This window comes from Puma concolor, chromosome D1, assembly GCF_028749965.1.
Source record: "Puma concolor isolate L17-30 chromosome D1, mPumCon1.1.hap2, whole genome shotgun sequence".
NCBI lineage: Eukaryota > Metazoa > Chordata > Mammalia > Carnivora > Felidae > Puma > Puma concolor.
The window spans coordinates 34,306,304-34,327,344 of NC_141676.1; the positions used below are offsets into that span (position 1 = coordinate 34,306,304).

The following is a 21,041-nucleotide window of genomic DNA, read 5'->3' on the forward strand; positions in this document are numbered from 1 at the left end:
TATTACCCCCTTGCTCCAGATGAAGCTCAGAAAGATTAAACGATGTGCCAACAATTGCACAGCTTGCTTACTATCCGAGCCAACTTGAGCAAAGGTCTCCTCAATACCAGTCCTTTGCTCTTTTCCCTCCTCACCCGATGCCTCGGGCAATCACAGGTACCCATCCCCCACCCTCCCTTGCTCAGGGGTAAGACACCACTAAGGGTGGTGTTGTGTATTACAGATTCCATTTCACTAATTTAAAATGCTGAGATGGTCAACTTGTATCACTTCCATTGTTTCCCCAGTAATGTTTAACCTTAAGTCAGAAAAAAAAAAAAAAATCCAGAAGATAAAAGAGCATGTTATCTGGCGAGTCCATTCCACCCCCATGGTTATTAATTTCAGAACACATCTGAATTCCTTCTCTGTGGCACATGCTTTAGTCCAGCAGCAGACAGCTCCTGGCTGGGGTCAGATTTCAAGTTCTCATCTGTTGGTACCAATACCACTACCAGAATCTTTGTAGCCAACTCTTGAGGTCTTCTCTGAATACAACTTGGTGTCTGAAGATCCACTCAAGTACCTGTGCTCATCAATCTTTTCAGAAAATTACAGCCTCCACTCTTGGCAAAACGTCTACTGTACTGAGTTTTGCTTTTGGAAACAACCTCCCTGAGACCCGGTTGAAAGCAACCCTCTGGTGCCATAGCTCCCAGCATGGAGGTGAAGAACTTCGCAGTTTGGGATTACGTCGTATTTGCAGCCCTCTTTGTCATTTCCTCTGGAATTGGGGTGTTCTTTGCTATCAAGGAGAGGAAAAAAGCAACTTCAAGGGAGTTCCTGGTTGGGGGAAGGCAAATGAGCTTTGGCCCTGTAGCGTTGTCTCTGACAGCCAGCTTCATGTCAGCTGTCACGGTCCTAGGGGCCCCCTCCGAGGTTTATCGCTTTGGGGCATCGTTTCTGCTCTTCTTTATTTCCTACACATTCGTCATCATCCTCACAGCAGAGCTCTTTCTCCCTGTGTTCTACAGATCTGGCATCACCAGCACTTACGAGGTAAGACAACTATTACCTGATGTGGGAAACAAAGGCACAAGGAAATGTAGATAAAATTAAATTTTCTTATAACCTGCAGCCCATTGACAAATACTTGAGGCAGGCGGACTAGAACATTTCTCCAGGAACCCCCAACTGTCTTTCTGTTCATGCTTTGCTACAGGGTAAAACAACCTTAACTTGAAATAGCTAGGCCTGGAGGATCATGTGAGTCTCCTTTAACATGAAAGTCCTTTTGGAAACTTCCCCTGTCTTTGCCTCCCCCAGCTCCCAAGGATATAATCAGTCACTCCTCTCAACCCCAGGGCAGCTCTTTCTGCCCCTGGGTCCTGGCCTGCTCCCATTACTAAAAAAAAAAACAAAAACAAAAAAACAGAACAACAACAACAACAAAAACACCTTTTTGCACTGAAGACATCTCAAGAATTCTTTCTTGGCCATTGGCTCCGAACCCCAACACTTCAAAACACATCATTCTCTTTTTTACTTTGGAAGGAGTTGCTCTTTTCTCTCCACTTGAACATTTTTGGTTATTCTTTTTTTTTTCTTCTTCTTCTAATAACATATACTGTCTTAATAACACATTGTAGTTGAAAAACACATTTATTTTCAAGACAATTACACATCACGGTAAAAATACATTTTGTTGTTATTGGGACAAGGTTACCTTTGGACACACAACTGTTTTTCCATTTGTAAAATGAAAGTCTGGAGCCAATCCCAGAGGCATTTCAATGATTAGATGAGACCTATCTGTAACCACATTATGCATTGCCTGACTTGTAGGAGAGTTTCAATGGGAGAGAGTTAATGTTATTATTTGTATTATTGACATCATTATTCTAAAAAATATTCAGAACATATACTGTAAATATTGTCATTTTCCAGATAAGAACACTGAGATTTAGATAAATGGCTTAGTGAAATTATATAGCAGATGAAGCCTACCGAGAGCCCATTTTGTCTTTATCCCTTTCCATTATATAATAGAGCTGAATACTTTAATATAAGTTATTACTATCCTCCAATTTTCAGTGGAGAAATGGTAATTTTTTAAAAAAAATTAGAAAATATTTCCATGGGGGGAAATGCTAAATGATATAAGTAAGGGGATTATGTTAATGAAAAGAAAATGAGGCAGTTTTGATTTTGCAATAATTCTCTAGAAAAATAGCATGTTAAAACTTGAATTTGTGTGTCCAATATTTAAGCATGATCCTAAGTCGTTTTCTATGAGAAAGGTATTTATTTTCCTTATCTGGTACCATCCCTACTAAGTCACAGCAGAGGATTCTTAAAAGACCTCTTTTTTTTTTATCTCCCTAAACTAAATGATTATAAAGGATTACCCTAGACTTCAAAAGCCACTTAGGCACAAACTTTCCAGAAGGTTTTATTTTTTTTTAAAGAATTTTTTTTTTCAACGTTTATTTATTTTTCGGACAGAGAGAGACAGAGCATGAACGGAGGAGGGGCAGAGAGAGGGGGAGACACAGAATCGGAAACAGGCTCCAGGTTCTGAGCCATCAGCCCAGAGCCCGACGCGGGGCTCGAACTCACGGACCGTGAGATCGTGACCTGGCTGAAGTCGAACGCTTAACCGACTGCGGCACCCAGGCGCCCCTCCAGAAGGTTTTAAAACTTATGATTCCATAGATAATCACACCCCAAATATCCAACCTCTAACTCCCCTCCCCACCAAAACTAGGTAATCAGAATTAGGTAATACAACAGTTACTATTTAGGATGTCATTCAAGGGAAAATGACTAAATTTATACTTAGTCCTAAAATACATATACACATGTCCTCATTGCTCATCAGTGTATTGCTGAAAACATAAATATATCCTTGGTTTTTGCAATCAGCTATTAAGGTTTGACTCCCAAAGGCATTGCTAGCATTAAAAAACAAAAAACAACACACACACAAACAAAAAACAAAAAACAAAAAGCACACAAAAAAAATCCTAGGTAACTGCTAGAGAGAGAGAGAGAGGGAGACCAAGGGATAGAGAGAGAAGAGTCAGAAAACATGAATTTGATTTCAAAGTCCATTACTTAATAATAGGATGACCTTGTGCAAGTTACCAAGTGTTTATCACCTTCAGCTTCCATGTAGGAAATCATAATTCCCTTCTTTCATGAAGATTTCATTAAGTGTAAAAGAGCTTTTCAAATTATATATATAAAAAAAATAGCCAAATGTGGAAAATCATTTTTACAACTAATTCAATAGTCCATTCAATAGTCATTAAGCATCTATGTTCCAGGCACACTCTAGGTCCTAGAGATGAAGCACTGAGTCAGACCCCTGCTCTCATGGCACTTGTTTTATAGCAGAGAAGGTGATCAATAAACATACTATGTAGGACGGTCATAACAGAAATGTATTTGCTATTTAGCTGTGTGCTGAGCACTGCTCTAGGGACTTTACACGTATTAAATCATTTGGCCTTCAAAAAACCTTTTTAGATAGGTTCTATTATTATCATCCCCATTTAACAGACTAGAAAAATGAGGCACATAGAGTTAAGTAACTTGCTCAATGTCACATAGCTAGCAAGTGGCAGTTTTTCAAACCTGGGCAGTCTAATTTTAATTTTTTTAAATGCATATTTATTTTTGAAAGAGAGAGAGGGCAAGCGAGCGAGCCAGGGAGGGGTAGAGAGGGAGACAGAATCCGAAGCAGGCTCCAGACTCTGAGCTGTCAGCACAGAGTCGGATGCAGGGCTTGAACCCACCAACTGCCAGATCATGACCTTAACCAAAGTTGAATGCTTAACTGACTAAGCCACCGTGGGGGGCGGGGCGGGGGGGGGGGTGGGGCAGGGCGGTCTAACTTTAGAGATTGAATGCTGCATCACAATGATATCCTGCCCTACTAAATACAATAGAGAAAAGGTGATTAGAATAAGGTAGAAAATAGGAGTTCTGCTTTGAGTGCAGAATGTTGATAATTCGCATAGGGTGGTTAAGTGAGACTTCAATGATAATAAGGCATTTGTTTCAGTGGGGACCTCTAGAAAGCAAGCAATTGCACCATAGGAGGGGAGAACACCCCAAGCTAAAGTAACCACAGACACAAAGGCCCTAAAAGGGGAGTGTGATTAGCATGTTTGAAGGACAGCAAGGAAATCAGTGTGCTTGGAGAAGAGTGAGCCAAGGGGAGAAAAGAGAAAGATGAGATCAAAGACATAGAGGACCCCATTACAAGGAGTAGCAGTTTTAGTGGGTGTGGTGGCAGACACAGGGAGCTTTAAATATTTATGGGGCAATTTGGCAATGAGTGGGGGACACTACTGAAATTTAGGGAGCATGAGCAGGGACCCTAGGTATCTTGCAGTATGTAAAACGCATATATGTAATGAATACTTGTACCGTGTGTTTAGTGATTTTTTAATGCCCTCATGTTCAAAAGCTACTGCAAATGGAAATTAGTAGTACTTTGCTACATAATAATGTTAACTTTTTAAAATAAAAAGTTATCCACACACACACTATAAATTAGTATATTTTCCCCAAATTAAAATGGAATAAAAACATTGTCTTGAAACTATTGAAAAATTTACTGAGCAATCCATTCCAGATGTGCTACTCAATACACAGTTGGTTGTAACTGGTTTTAGTCAAGTGGTTCATTTACTACATTAAACCACTTGCAAATATGTAACTGAGGAGATTTGAGGCTGCCTTTCAATTATTAAATTAATACAGATACAGGAAATGCAAGGGTTTCATTGATTTTAAGTTATAGAGTTTGTTGCCCTCTACATATTTTATTTTATTTTTAAGTGTTTGTTTATTTTTGAGAGAGAGAGAGTAAGTGGCGGAGGGACAGAAAGAGAGGGGGATGGAGTATCTGAAGTGGGTTCTGCGCTGACAGCAGCAAGTCTGATGTGGGGCTAGAACTCGCGAACTGCCAGATCATGACCTGAGCCAAAGTCGGATGCTCAACCGACTGAGCCACCCAAGTGCCCCTGCCCTCTACATATTTTAAAATTATTAGTACCCTAATAATAAGAAATTCAGATTGTGTAAAGTGCATATGAGTTGAGGATTGGCTTTTGCTTTATAAGAATTGGCAATCTGGTGCCGGGATTAAAAGCGTGGACTCTTGACTCTGTCTATTTGGCTTTGAATGCTAGTGATGCCACCTACCAGTGGATGACTGGGAAAATCGCTTAACTTCTCTGTACCTGATTTCCACATATGTAAAATAGTGATAATAGAAGCACCTGCTTCCAAGGATGTCTGTGAGGAGTCAATGAGGTGTTACATGCAAATGCTTTTAACAGAACCTGGCAAATGGTAAATGCTGCATAAGAGGTTTGTATAATTGTTGTTGTTGTTGTTGTTGTTGTTGTTGTTGTTACTGTCCCCACATTTATACCACTTAAGCTCTTTATAGCAACTTGAATTTACATTTCTTTGCTCATCCTCCATTCCCTGCTATTCATCCATAGGTATCCTTTCCTGGGTCTTTAAACTGCTAAAGGCTTGGAAGAGGTGGGGTCTGTTTCCCCACCCCTTGAATCTGTGATGGCCTGTGACTTGCTTTGACCAATAGAGTGTGGCAGAAGTGATGTGTGTATTTGGGCCCTAGGCCTCGTGAGGTAGATAGCTTCTGGTTTTGCCCTCTTGGAAGGCTGTTCTGGTACTGCTATGTCAGGAAGCTGGGCTAGCTGGGCTAGCTTCTGGAGGATGAGTGAACACAGAGAGGAGAACAGAGGCACCCCATCCAGCAGCCAACACACCTAGCAGACATGTGAACGAGGCCATCTGGACCTTCTCACCCAGCTGACCTTGCAGCTGATCGCAGCCCCATGAGAGGCCTGGGGAAACAAGTAGAAAAATAACCCAGCAATTCCACAAAAAATGATGACAAATATTAAATCCTTTTTTATTTTTTTTATTTTTAGTTTTTTTTTCTTTTAATTGCAGAATAGTTGATTATGTCCTTTGTTTTGAAGCCAGTGAGTTTCTGGGTGAGTGCTATATAGCAATAACCAACTGATTTAAATGCTTTGATATAAAGTGGGATTTTTGAGACTAAGATGTGCCATCTGTGTGACATTATCATTATTCTGTCCCGTGTCAAAGCATAAGGAATTGTTCTCACCCTCACGTTATAAATTAGGCTCAGCTCATTTGCAATATCATACATTTTTGTTATCTCTACTTGGAAAGTTTATAATTAGTCTCATCATGTTGTCTTCACTTCAGTTAAAATTATTTCCTTCTTTTTCTTATCACACGCTAATAAATACAGTCTGTTATTATTTGCCCTTCACACTAGTTTATAGGCTGGAGTTTGCCTGCCTTCTCATTTTTCTTGGACTTCTTAAAAACTAAATGGCTTCGGAATTACTTTTCTTTAATCCAAACTTTTTCATTATAAGAAGGCACAGGCTACTACTCTTAAAATATCATCCTTTATAGTGGTTTTTAAGCATTATAGATGACATACTTTGGAGGGTAAGTTTGTTCCCTTTTAATTCTCCTTTTACACTTGTCATATTGTAGTAACTATATTTAAATTTTCAGAAATTAGATGTGTAGGTGTAAGATATCATTATCGAATATTATTTCAGTATAGTAAATGCTGTTATAATATGTTTGCTTTAAAATGGATATTCAGGGTTTGATAGGGTTTTAACCAATGCTACAAAGCCTTTTAGGTCATTGTGAGGATTGACTCTTACTCTCTGTGAGATGGGTCATTACAGCATTTCGACAGAGTGACATGATGTGATTTGTATTTTGAGTGTTGCTCTAGCTGGATGTTGAGAATGATTCTAAGGTTTTGACTGTGGAAGCCAGAGGTCTAGTTAGGAGGTTCTTACTGTGACCCAGGCAAAAGCTGATGTTATTGCAGTGGTAAGAGATGATGCAAGTGGCTATATTTTGAAAGTGGGCATAGGCACCAGGATTCTTGTATGAATTGGATGTGGGGAGTGAGAGAAAGAGAGGAGTAAAGAATGGATCCATGTTCTGTGAGTTTGAACCAACATAAGAAGTTGACTTACTATTTACTGAGATAGAAAAGAATGTAGCTTGATCAGGTCTGGGGTTTTGAAAATAATCAAATATAATGATGGTAAGTGTTACCTGTGCTATTTTTGAAAACAGGCAAGAAGCATGCAACCCTTTGGTTGAACTTTCATTTTTACTTAGACTGTAGCAATAGATAGATAGACACCAAAGAGGACCATTGATGGAGGGAGGAGCTAATTGAAAGACTGGGTAAATGCATTCATTCAGATACAAACTTATGCAGTTGGAATTGTCTCTCTTGTCTCGTGTAAGAGATCTTTAAGAATATTTTCCTTATATTTGGTGCACTTAGTTACACACCCACTAGACTATTTCCTGACTCATACACAGTGTACTGAATCAATCATCTGAAGAAAGAGGGTCTGCAAAGAATATGGTTATTTTCTTGGAGTAAGGGTTGATCAGGGTAAACTGGGACATGTGTATTAGTATGAAGTTGAGTAACAGTTCTGCCAAGGGAGTTACTTTTAGGGTTTCAAAGAAGGACCCATCTTATGCCTTGAAGCAACAGTTAGTTATCATTTCCAGGAAAAGAAGAAACCAGTAGTTAACTTCTGATTTAATAAAAAATTATTTTTTCAATGCGGGTAAGACAGAATTACAACCAATTCGAAACTACTACCAAGAAATTGAAACCTCAAGTCACATTTTCTACTTAAAAAAAAATATATATATATATATATATATGTGGATTTAAGTAAATAAATAAATATTTATTTATTTTTGAGAAAAAGAGAGAGAGAGCCAGCAAGCAGGCGAGGGGCAGAGAGAGGGGGGCAGAGGATCTGAAGTGGGCTCCACGCTGACAGCAGAGAGCCTGATGTGGGGCTCAGTCAGACCCACAAACCATGAGGTCATGACCTGAGCCGAAGTCAGACTCTTATCTCACTGAACCACCCAGGGGCCCCCATTTTCTACTTTTCACATTTATTTTGTTCACTCCGTACATGTTTATTATGCAGGAGAAGACAAATGCTAGTGTAGTCTAGAATATTTACTCAGAAAGACCTTTCTTGACCTCCAACAGTAAACCAGATCCAGCTATTAACGTGTGCACAGCTCCTGGTAGTTCTTCTAGAATATATCATACCTGAAGCATCACTTGTTATTAGTATAAATTTGTTATTGGTCATCTCCTTTAATCTGTAAAATCCCCTAGGGTTCAGATTATATCGTATTTGGTATTATTGTATGTCAGAATGCAGTAAGGAAGTCAGGTAATAATTATTTAATAAATAAATGAATATATGAAAGATGAAAATAAAAGTGAATAAAATAGAACACTGTTTACATGTATCAGGGAAAGTAAGTGTGATAGGCTGAAAAATGCATCGCTTCCCCTCTAAAAAATAAAAGTCAATATTCTAATCCCTAGACCTGTGACCATTACCTTATATGATTTAAAAAAAAAAAAAAAAAGGTCTTTGCAAATGTGATTAAATTAAGCTTCTTAAAACAAGAGAGTATCCTGGATCTATCCAGGTAGGCCCTCTGTACAGTCATATGTACCTTTCTAAGACAGAGATAGAGGGAGGATAGCCAGGAGATGAGGCAGTGTGACCACAGAGCCACATTGTGATGGAAGTGATGGAACCAGAGTCTCAGGAATAAAAATTATTTTACCGTTAAGTGAGTTAAGATTCTCTTCTAAAGCCTCCATCCTGCCAGCACCTTGATTTGGGCCCTGTGAAATTGATTTTGTACTTCTGGTCTCCAGAGTCTCGAGAGAATGCATTTCTGTTACTTTAAACCACATCAAATCCATGGTAATTTGTTATACAGTAGCCTTAAGGAACAGATACAGTGAGATACATGAATCCAACATCAATACGCAAGACAGCAGGTGATCAAGTTTAATGTAATAAATAGTGTAATATAATTGCTCTCAGAGCTCAGAGGAGAAAGTATTGGTAGGAATAGGCATGGCTGCTGGGCCAGTGTTCTTGAAAGATGACTAAGAATTGGTGAATGGGTTGGGGGGAGAGTTTCTCTCACATTGAAGGGTCTGGCCAAACAAAAAAAGTCTGAGAAGTACAAAGCGTGTTGACTGAATAGCATACAGTGATTTTATGTGGAGAATAAATACAATGGGAGGGTTAGTGGAATGACTTACAATAGGAAGGGTATATATATATATATACACATATACATATTGGTAGAGAATACCCAGTGCGCACGAGTACTTTATCAATGATAATCATTGACGATTTTAGGAAAAAGAGTGACATGATTAGAACCTGCTGTAGCAGAACCAATGTGCCAGATGTATGGTTGATGGAATGGACGGGCAAGGATTGGAATTAGGGAGATCATACGAGAATCTTCTGAGCAGCTTTTGTGTAAAACTCTGACTCTTTGCTTGTCCTTCTGTCTGTTCTTTCTAGTACTTACAACTGCGATTCAATAAACCAGTACGCTACGCAGCCACTGTCATCTACATCGTGCAGACGGTAAGGGGGAAGAGGACCACTACAGATGCAGAATGTGTGGGGTGAAAAGAGATGGGTTTGTTTGCTTCAGGGGACAATTCATGAAACTAAGGGACAGACTTAACACCAAGAGGAAACTACTTTCTTCTAAGGATAGCACTTGTGAGACATGTGATTACATTGAGAGTTATCCACATTGTACAGATCCCATATATCCACCCAAATAATAAATAACAAACAGGTGTATGTTATAAACCACAAAGGAAAAAAACGTTAACATTTTATTTAAAACTTTTCTTTCACTTGTAAACATTGCTTTGGATATGAAATGGTCCAGTAACTGGTTTTTCACTGGTGAACTGTGTTGAAACAGGAATGCCCATTTTGCTGAAAATAATTTTAAGACAATATTCCCTCTCTACACTTTTGGACTTCTCTCCTACTTCCTAGGCTCTGGGCTCCTTCATGCTGCCCCCCGTTTGAGTGTGGCACACTGTTGGTACACTTCCTATGATTCACCAAGTACTTTTTGCTGGAAAATAATCTTCCCTTTCTTAATCAAAACTCCCACTTACCAACTGAAGAATTTAAGAGAGAGAAAAGGACAAAAGCAGCACTCCCTGACATGCCCATACACCCTTGCCTTTTAAAACCCTCACACCAGTCTCTAAATGTTGAAATCCCATTTAAAAGGAAATGGGGCTGCACTCATTTCTGTCAATGTAGTGGCTACAATCCTGGGAGTCCAAAGATGAGCCCACCCACGTTGTTATAGTCATCCCTGCACTGTACTCTCTCCATTCTAAAATCCTCATTTCAGCAAGCTGCAAACATGAGGCTGAGTCATTGTGATATATTCATGGAGGCGGGGGCGGGGGTGGAGAAAGCTTACATCAAAAACGTACCTGGAAGCCTATTTTTATATCCTTCAGAAATACACCATATCTAGCCATAAAATCTCAACATTCATAGCACTCTTGAAAGTCCAATGCTCTTCCTCCATCTAATGCTTATTAAACCCTTTGCAAACTGATGACAGTGATCGATGATTTCAAGATTAGAGTGGTTGCCAGTGACATGTCTAGTGCACATGTTGAGGGAGATACCTCTCTGAGGTCAATAAGGAGACTTTGAGGCAGCTCTCTCTTCCGTGTCCCCGTTCACACTGTTCACCTGATTCTTGTTTCCCCACCAGATTCTCTACACAGGAGTGGTGGTGTATGCCCCTGCCCTGGCGCTCAATCAAGGTGAGTTACCCATACTCCCGTGGGTACTTCCCATTGTCCGTATGCTTACATACACCTTGAGAAATATGCATACATCTCGGGGAGACATTCCTGTGGTTAGGGGGCTCTAACGACTGCAGTGGTCACAACATAAAGCTCTAAAATTCCAAAACTGAAAATAATGGAAATCATTAGTTGCTTCATTTTGCCTATGTGGTTTCAAACACCAAGTTTGACTGCCCTTTGTTTGTTTATTTTTTTAATCACTGAAAGGGTGGCGATTTTGGTATTGCATGCATATAATCATTAAATTAGTTTATAATGTATGATCCTGTCTCAGTGATTTCATGAAGTAGTTGATGTGAATATAGGTGTAAAAGGTAGTTGTAGTGATTGTTTTAAGAATTATACGTGACATTTTTGAGAGAATAGGATCCTAGAAACAAAAAAATTTAAAAATTAAAATAAATTTCGTAATGTTACCTATAATATTAGAAGTATTCAATATTTAATTTAATCATTCTATGTGCTTATATCAAGAAATATTTACATGGCTGATGTTCAGGTGGTTTCAAAGCACTCAGACAAAATCTGCTAAGAAAAAGTTGGTACAAAAACTTGAAGTTGCAGAATGTTAGGAGAAAAACTTTGGCTGTTAATATTATCTAAAAATTAGACATGGAGTTGAAGTATAACAATGCAAAACATAATCTTTATCAGAGGTGAATTTAATAAGAGAAAATTCTAATTTGATTTCCATTTGCCCATGAAGAACATTTACAAAAATATTGTGACTTTTTCCTCATATAACTTGCTCTTCTACTTTTCTCAGAGTAACTTCTTTCAATATTTTTCTCCTTTTCTAGTGACTGGGTTTGATCTCTGGGGCTCTGTGTTCGCAACAGGAATTGTTTGCACTTTCTACTGTACCCTGGTACGTATCTAACTGTGAAAAAGTATTTAGCACCAACTCCTAATAAGGGATAAGGGCAAATCTCCAACAACAGGGTGTCTATTTATAGCAGAAATTACTATTCCAAAGTTCAATAGAAATATGTTGGCTTATCCGTCAGAGTTTCCTGAGGAAGGTGCTGTTGTTTTATTTAAATTTCTTTTCAGTACCATTGGCAGAATTGGGGTTCTGGGCTCATTCGAGAAAGTCATGGCAAAGAAAAGATTTAATGAAAGAAGTACCTCCTTGATCAGAGGATAAGTGACCATATGCAATTGCTGAGAAAAAAAATGTGCTTGTTAATAGTAATTATGAACTATAGGTAGCATATACTTCACTGCCTAGTGATTGAGAAAGACAAAATGCATGTATGAATGATCAAGGATGCTGGTATTTTGTAAACTTGAGGATTCCAGAACTTTTGTCTGTTATTTATGGATAATCTTGGATTACATTGACATTTGACTTAACACATGCTCGGCTTTTAATCAAGGAAGCTGGGTGGTATTGGCACATATTTATATAATTGTTAAAATCAGTTTAGTTCAAAAAACATTCACTGGGCATCTGTTATTTATCATGCTCTGCAAAGAGAATCTTCATTCTTCGGAGTCATTGGCAACCATATACAGAGGCTGTAAGGAACCAGTTAAAAATATGACAGTTTTCAGATAGCTGGATTCTCTTTTCTCCTCTGTAGAGGAAAATAAAGTCATCCTATATTATCATAGAGCAGACCATCCATGGAGTTTGGTATTGTGTGCATGTCAGATACTTTTTGAACATACATCATGAAAATATACAACTTAAAAATGCCCCTGTCTTTTTCATACATTTCAAATTCCACCATTTCTTTGCACTACTGAGTTTTGTTGTTTTTTTTTTTTTCATTCCATTCTCACTACCCTAGTTCATTCTATCCCAGACACATATCTCTTACCTAGGTTAAAAATAAGCTCCTGGTCCATGTACATCGGGCCATATGTGACAGATTAGCTGCTCCGAGGCACCTACCCATGTTAACTTAACCCATGTTAAGGCACACTCCTTAACAACAATAATGGAAGGCAGAAATGGTGAAATAATATTTTCAAAGCATTGATGGAAAACAATTGTTTACCTATAATTGCATATTCAGCAAAAAACTAACTTTCAGGAACTGTCAAAAACCAAGAGAATTTATCACTAATATATCTTCCCCTGAGAAAAACCTAGAGGAAGTACTGTGGGAAGAAGGAAAATTATCCAGTTTTAGATGGAGGAAGTAATGATAAGAAAATAAAATAGTAAACATTTAATAAGTCTAGTCAAACAGTTTTTGGTGCTTAATGATAAAGAATAATTTTTTTAGTATGGTATAATTTACATATCTAATTATGCATTATATTATAATATATTATATATTATAATTTATAATATTTTTAAATACACCAATACTACCAGTTACTATTATATGCAATTTGAGGATTAAGAAAAAGAATAACCCTCATTTGGACAGCATAGCATGTAAATCAGGAAGAGAGTAATCAGACTTGGTGGTTTTATAATCTTTGAATTGCTGGGGATTAAGACATTCTTTAAATGTAGACTCTAACTTAAAAATTTATGGCAACATTTCAAGAAATCCCATTTAAATAGAACGGTCAAAGTGGAAAAAGGGAATTAACACAAAACAAAAACCTCAAGTGATTTAAGCAAGAGGAGAAAAAAGGAAAAGAAAAAAATAGGGCACAAATAGAAACCTAAAAGTAAGATGTCAGAAACAAGTCTGGATGTTTTAATAACTACAATAAGCTAGAATGAACTAAATTTACTGCTTCTTAATTGTTTTCAGTGCTTCCTCCACCCTGCATGCCTGTAAGATTAATCTTAATCACCCATTTCGTCATGCCACTTAACTGACCCAGTTCTCTTCTTGCTTCCCATTGTTCACAGGATAAAGTATAAGCCTCTTAGCCTAGTCTTGGAAATCTTTCCTGATGTGCATCAACCCGCCCATTTAATAATCCCTTAGCACACCTGGGTCCCATCTCTTCTCTCTCTAGCCAGGTTACAGGCTGCTGGATCTCACTACAATGGTGGCTTATTTATCTAACACTTGTTGCTCATATTGCAAACTCTTTAGAATCCTGTGAATGCATAGCGTACCTTTGGATACCAAAGATATCCAAGGATATCCAAGGTACCTTTGGATACCAAAGATATCTTGGATTCCAAGATAACCTTTGGAAGATTAAAACAATAAGTGATTCCTGCCATTCAGGGATTTGCAATCTACTGAGGTAAACATTAGATTTCAAACATCACAGACTGATTAAATACATCAGTGACATCTCATGATCAGGGTTATAGATCAGTGGTGTGTGTGTGTGTGTGTGTGTGTGTCTCATTGTATGAAAGAGTTATAGAGTCAGAGAAATTTTCATGGTGGCTATAATCTGCCTTTTGATGTACATTTCATAAAGTGTTTTGTTCTTTTGCGTCATGTCTAACTGAAGTTCAGCTTTATGCATATTTTTGCATAACCAATATCAAGTAGCCTCTGGAAACCGACATCTTTGACATTTGGTCTTCATATCACTAAAATCTGATGTTGTGATTTGGGTTTAGAAGCCTTAATGTCTTTAAAGAAAATCAAAATACCACTAATTGGCAGGTGGGAGGTAAGTATTGATTATTCCTCATGTCAGGATGTGAACACAATATACAAATGCAAGGCCTCTGGAGGGGCTTTGATGACTATTTATTAAGTTATATTTTAATTACAAAAGAAATGATAGGGCAACCCCAATGTCTCCTTTCTTCTCCAGATAAAGTTGAAGCCTGTCATCTTTTCACAGAAGTTCTTGACACTCTGGAGGAGTAACCGGGGATGATAATTCTATTTTTCAATGTTAAAAATACCACGTACTTCCATTCTCATAGTACTTATTCATCTTCAAAGCACTTTTTTTTATATCACCTCATTTGAGCTTTCCCAGTTTGCTCATTCCACCTTCACTGTGGTCATGAGGGATCCTACACCTGGATTACTCTAGCAGCCTCTTTGTCACCTCCTTTCCTCTGGACCATGTGATCTCAACTATAATTGTACATTAGAATCCCTGGGGAGCTTTCAGAGAACATGCAGAACTGGGGCCCCACCCACACCTCAATTTATTCAGAATCCTGGGGTTTGGGGCTGGGACGTTGTTATGTGTTTATTTTCAAACTCTTTAAGTGACTCTAAAGAGGATCGGGTTTGATAACCACCATGATACCCTCTTGTCTCATGCCTCTGTCCTGAGCTCTACTGTTAGATTGATCCTCTGGAGAGACTGCCTTGTTTGCTATTTGACCATCCTCTACCTCTTAAGCTCCTTTCTCCAGGAATGTCTGGAATCTATCATTCTTTCTTTTCTTCTTTCTCAGCCTTGTACCATCTCAGTTCCCCCAAATTTATTTACTGTCACTCAATTAAAAAAAATAACTTTCATGCTATATAAACCAGACCCAGGTGATTGTCCTCAATTCCTTCACTTCCTCAAAATCTGTGTTCAATTATTCACATGTTATATTGATTTGGCCTCCCAAGTATCTTTCAAATCCATCCACTTCTTTCCATCTCTACCCTGCTCCGAACCTCTGTCATCTTGAGCACAGACTACTGACGTCAACTCTGAGCATATCTCTTGCTCCTTCTTTTCTTTCCATGGCCCAGCAATCTGCTGTCCACACAACCACTCCTGACACCACCATGAAGCCAACAAACAAAATCTCTCATCATGTAAATCTCTTTAATGCTGTCTTTTTAAAATCTTTTTTTTAATGTTTATTTAATTTTGAGAGAGACAGAGAGCACGCGACTGGGAGAGAGGCAGAGAGAGAGGGAGACACAGAATCCGAAGCAGGCTCCACGCTCTGAGCTGTCAGCACAGAGCCCGACACGGGGCTCAAACCCACGAACCACGAGATCACGACCTGAGCCGAAGTCGGACACAACCAAATGAGTTGTGGCACCCTCTTTAATGCTCTCTTACTGCTCTTAAGAAATCATTTAAGTAGACTTGTCAAAATCTGTGTGTTCTGGCCTCTAGCAAATTCAGCAACCTCCCTTTGGGCATTCTGTATACGTCTCGATCTATATATTCCAGCATTCTCTCATTTCTTCAGCCATACATCTCCATCCTTCAAATGCCACTTCTTCAAGACCAGGTCAGGATTCACTGCTATATGCTGTCATAGTAAACTGTCCTTCTTAACTTCACTGTCCACAATCTTAAATAATTAGTTATATTGTTGTCTGGTATCTGGTCTCCCACCAGGTTATAAACTCTATGAAGTTAAATAACGAACCTGTCTTTTTTACTTGCCATTTTTATTCCCATGCATAACATAGTGCTTGGCACATAAAATACCTCAGTGACTATTGAAGACAGAAAGATGAAAGAAAGAAAGAAAGAAAGAAAGAAAGAAAGAAAGAAAGAAAGAAAGAAAAGGGAGAGAAAGAAAGAAGAAAATAAGAAAGAAAGAGGAAAGTAGGAAAAGAAAGAAATAGAAGGAAAGAAAGAGAGAAAGAAAGATTGCATCAGCGGAGAGGTTGTAAAGAATTGGAAGACTTGTAGCCTTCCTTTTCAATAACTCACATCCATTATCTCCATTGCAGGGAGGATTAAAAGCAGTGGTGTGGACAGATGCATTTCAGATGGTTGTCATGATTGTGGGATTCTTAACGGTTCTCATTCAAGGATCAGCTCATGCTGGTGGCTTACACAATGTAATAGAGCATTCAACAAATGGATCTCGACTAAATATATTTGAGTATGTCCAATACTACTTTTCCATGTTTTATAAAATTTAGCTGCATGACCTCAACAACTAAAATAATATCTGGCATTAAAAGAGCATCTTTGTTCACTCACTTCTCTGTGCCTCACAGCTTTGATGTGGACCCTCTCAGGCGGCACACTTTTTGGACCATCTCGGTGGGAGGAACTTTTACATGGCTCGGGATCTATGGTGTTAATCAGTCGACCATACAGCGATGCATTTCTTGCAAAACAGAAAAACATGCAAAACTGTAAGTTATAGATAAATGTTTCTGTTTTCTTTTCCCTTACTGGGTAGTTATTATATGCTCGTGCGCGCGCGCGCGCGCATGTGTGTGTGTGTGACAGAGAAATGGAAAGATTTATTTAACCATTTCAATAATTTTTTGAGGCAGGCATTACTATTCCCATCTCAGCAGGGAAGTGAGTTTGAGCTTGTGTCTGCCTGCCTTTGCTCTCCATCATTTGTTACCTCCATTTATTGAGAAATTACTGGGTTAAATCAGGTGCCATGACTGACAATGCAGAGGTAGATAGCATAGATTTTCTACTTACAGTTTCTGTGATGAGGTGGCCCCTATCACTTATTTGATCCATCTTGTGGTCTCTTGAGCACTATTTTTCTTTTAAATATCCTTAAGTTTTCCAAGGACAGGTTTAAAAAAAGGAAAGCCAAGGTAATGAGGTAAGACATAATAGGGCTTCTGCCAATTCAACTCTTGCTGAGCTAGCAGTCACCAGTCTTGCTGGGCGTGCTTACCCTGAAGGACTCCAACAGGGGCACAACTTATGAAGCCTTTTCCAAGCCCTTCAAGGCATCCTGCTCTGGAATGGGGATTGAAGGAAGTGATGTATTATTCTGCAGAACTGGAAGCAATAGGCTAGAATTACATCTAAACCGGACATTTTATCCTCATTGTTGCTGTCCAAATACCAGCATCCCCAGATTTATCAGGATGACCTCCATGTTTCTTAGAGTGAGAAACAGCCACTGTGAATATTTCCACAACTGATTTTAAAATACTTGCAGTGCAGTTTTTTTTCTTTAGACTGAATACAAGATAACATTGCTGAGACATGGTTCACCATTTTGAACTTGAATTCCAAAAGAGCACATATTACGTCTATATTTCACACATTCTCAGAAGGAAGAATTGAAAGCATTATCTAGTATTCCATTAATTCACTGATACCGTATTCATATCCTATTACAATAAATAATATTAACAAATCCTCCACACAAGATAATCACTTTATCAAATAGCTGCATTACTTAAAATGTAAGATCAAGTGTGACCTTGATCTCACAGTTCATTTAAAATTAAAATTCATGGGGCGCCTGGGTGGCTCAGTTGGCTAAGTGACCGACTTCGTCTCAGGTCATGATCTCACGGTTCGTGGGTTTGAACCCCACATCGGGCTCTGTGCTGAACGCTTGCTTGGAGCCTGAAACCTACTTCAGATTCTGTGTCTCCTCTCTCCCCCTCCTCTGTTGTGCTCTGTGTCACTCTGTCTCTCAAAGCTGAATAAATGTAAAAAAATTTTTTTTAAATTAAAATTCGTTTAGGGACCCTTTCCTGGCTTGGTAGGTAGAGGATCTTGGGGTCGTGAGTTCATGTTGGGCATAGAAACTACTTAAAAAATAAATAAAATTAAAATTCATTTAAAATTCTGTTTTAAAATGGAGTTGACTGGGGATGCCTGGGTGGTTCAGTTAGTTAAGATTTCACCTCTTGATTTCAGTGCAGGTCAGGAACCCAGGGTCATGGGTCAAGCCATGTGTCAGGCTCTGTGCTGAGCATGGAGTCTGCTTGGGATTTGCTCTCTCTATCTGCCCCTCTCCCCTGCTTGTACACCCTCTCTGTATATAATAAAAAAATAAAATAAATAAAATGGAGTTGACTGTATCTCTAAAGGGAAGGATCTTATGGTGAAATAAATAATAATTCTCTGTTACATCTAGATTTTTTTAATCTTATGTTTGTGTTACATTATTTTTTCTTGTGAACATGCCTAATTTCTCCCTATTACTACGATAGTACCTGAAAATAAGGAAATGTATCTTTTTCATAAGTTTTTTCCCACAAGGTCAAGAATAATATTTTGTGCTTATTAAATATTTATCGCTTATTTGAAAAGTGATGCTTCAAGAAGGCCATGCTTACATGTGTGTATGTATAAATGCATACCTGGAAACACATATTTATGTAGAAATACACATATTTGTGTGTGTCTGTATACAAAGGAGGATATGTGTATATGTGTAGGCACAGACATATACATATACACACACACTCCCAAGTATGTGTTTGTATTTGCATATCTTTAAGCCTCATTTAGTGAGTTGAAATCAAGCAAAAGTCAATACAATTACATTTACAATAGTTGCCTGGCGTCTGGAATTTGTTGCATGAATATTTAATGGGTATGAAAACTGTCAGAAAAGGAGAGATACGCATGGAGAAAAAATGTACATGATTTCTTAAGCATTTAGGATTGCAACTCCTGGTTCCACCCACCCCCACTTCTGTGGAAGGACCAGAGCTATGATGGGATTTATTTAAGTTTATTTATTTATTTTGAGAGAGAGAGAGTAGAGGAGGAGCAGAGAGAGAGGAAGAGAGAGAATTCCAAACAGGCTCCCTGATGCTAGGCTCGATCTCACGAATCTTGAGATCATGACCTGAGCCGAAATCGAGTCAGATGTTCATCTGACTGAGCCACCCAGCCACCCTGCTATGATATGAATTTTGTGAGAATAAGGAAAGGTGAAAAAATAAAAATTCTCTTTAGAAAACACTTCCCTGAGAGAATCCAAATTGACTAAGTTCATACAGTTCAGGAATGAAAAGTCAGTCCAAATGGTCAGGACAGTTGAAGTGCATGCAGCTGGAAGGAAGGCTGCAGTGAGGATGTGGTGAGGCCTCTTGTTTGTCACACAATGGAAGGCTCGAGGTTCACCACGGAGTCAGCTGGAGGCCACGCAGAGCCAGCTGCCCATCGGCTCTCACCTAGGAGGCTCTGCAGACTGTTGATTAAATGCTCTGCTTCTGTTCAATTATGTGAGAGCCTGGAGCCGTTAAAACATTCCATCAGAGTTTAAGAAAAGCTCTTCTAGTTGGGAAAATACATCCTGAAACATTTGTAGGTGAAAATAGATCCAGAATGTTCATACTGAATGTGTCCATGGGTTAAAACCAGGCATTTGTTTATGATATAATTTCATGGCCAGGAATGCTGATTACTCACTAAGGATGATTTGATTGATCTTAAGCCCAATTGATTTTTCTGGCGCTTAGAAATAGTATCACCCACAGTGTCATTTTAGATGTGCTCCTTGGAAACTGACTTCCCCTCCTCTAGACTCGTTTATCTTTCAAGACTACTGGTCTTAAATAGTGCTATGAGGGTAGTAGGGGCTGATGCAGCTTCTCAGGTTCCTTCCCATCTCCATCCCATCTTCTGACTAAGATAAGCACACACGCACACACACATGCACACACACACACACACACACACACACACACACACACGAGTCACTTTTGTTCTATTCCTACTGCCTTAGTTTGTTTTCCTCAAATCTCTTATCACCTCTAAAAGCATCTTATTCATTTCTTTCATTTCGGTGATCATCACCTGTCTCTAATCCCAGAATGTAATCTCCATGGGGGTGGGTTCTGTGTTGTTCACTGCTATGCCCCAGTATCTAGAACAACCTCGTACATGGAGATGCCTGATAAATATGTTTTGAATGAATCAGTGGAGCCGCTTAAGTTACAAGTAGGAGAATTAGCTTTTAAGGAATCACAGTCCATTTCTAATAAAAAACAAATTCACAACACAGGGCTTTAATATTTAATCCAGTCTCACCATTGGTTTCTCATTTCCCACAGTTGACTGGTGAAGCTTTAAAATTGTTTTGGATAATGTGTGAATGTTCTCTACATGGCTATATAGCCTACATTTATTTTAACAAAGTGTAACTCATTCAATCCTTATACTAGTCCTATGTGATAGAAATAAAGCAGATGTGTTAACACTCGTTTTACAGATGATTTCACCGCCTCAAGGTGTTATATAACTTGTCTAAGGTCAGATGGCTATTAAGGATAAAGTCTTCTGACTCTGGGATCAATGTTCTTTTTTTAAAAATAAATGATGTAAAGAGTACAATCGTATTGTACTCAATTTCTACCATTAATTAATTAATTCCTTCAATTATTCATTACCCCAAATAAAAATAATTTCATGTATGCTATGTGCCAGCACTATTCTATAGTACTGTGTTTGTTTGGATGGGAGAAAACAATAATAAGCAAATAAATATATTATATACTTTAGATTATCATAAATGCTGTAAAGATGTAAAATAGTATAAGGAATGGAAACAGATAAGACAGCTGAAAGTGACTGTTTCAAATAAAGAAGGTCAGGGAGGCCTCTCTCGAGGTGGCCTAAATAAAGGCTTGAATCCAGTTGTCTGGAAGGGAGGAAAGCAAGAATATAAAAATGCAGTTAATAGGTATTGGCCACC

The 21,041-nt window shown here is 38.5% G+C and overlaps 1 protein-coding gene across 1 annotated transcript in view; it reads left to right on the forward strand.

The window, feature by feature from the left end:
- The first annotated feature begins 354 nt into the window (after positions 1 to 354).
- Positions 355 to 21,041, forward strand: part of SLC5A12 (solute carrier family 5 member 12) — a 46,753-nt gene continuing 26,066 nt past the window's right edge. The window contains exons 1-6 of the mRNA XM_086677793.1: positions 355 to 1,038; positions 9,477 to 9,542; positions 10,717 to 10,768; positions 11,614 to 11,681; positions 16,345 to 16,499; positions 16,618 to 16,758. Coding sequence (XP_086533919.1) covers positions 700 to 1,038; positions 9,477 to 9,542; positions 10,717 to 10,768; positions 11,614 to 11,681; positions 16,345 to 16,499; positions 16,618 to 16,758 — 821 coding nt within the window. The 5' untranslated portion in view covers positions 355 to 699. The remainder of the gene's footprint in view (positions 1,039 to 9,476; positions 9,543 to 10,716; positions 10,769 to 11,613; positions 11,682 to 16,344; positions 16,500 to 16,617; positions 16,759 to 21,041) is intronic.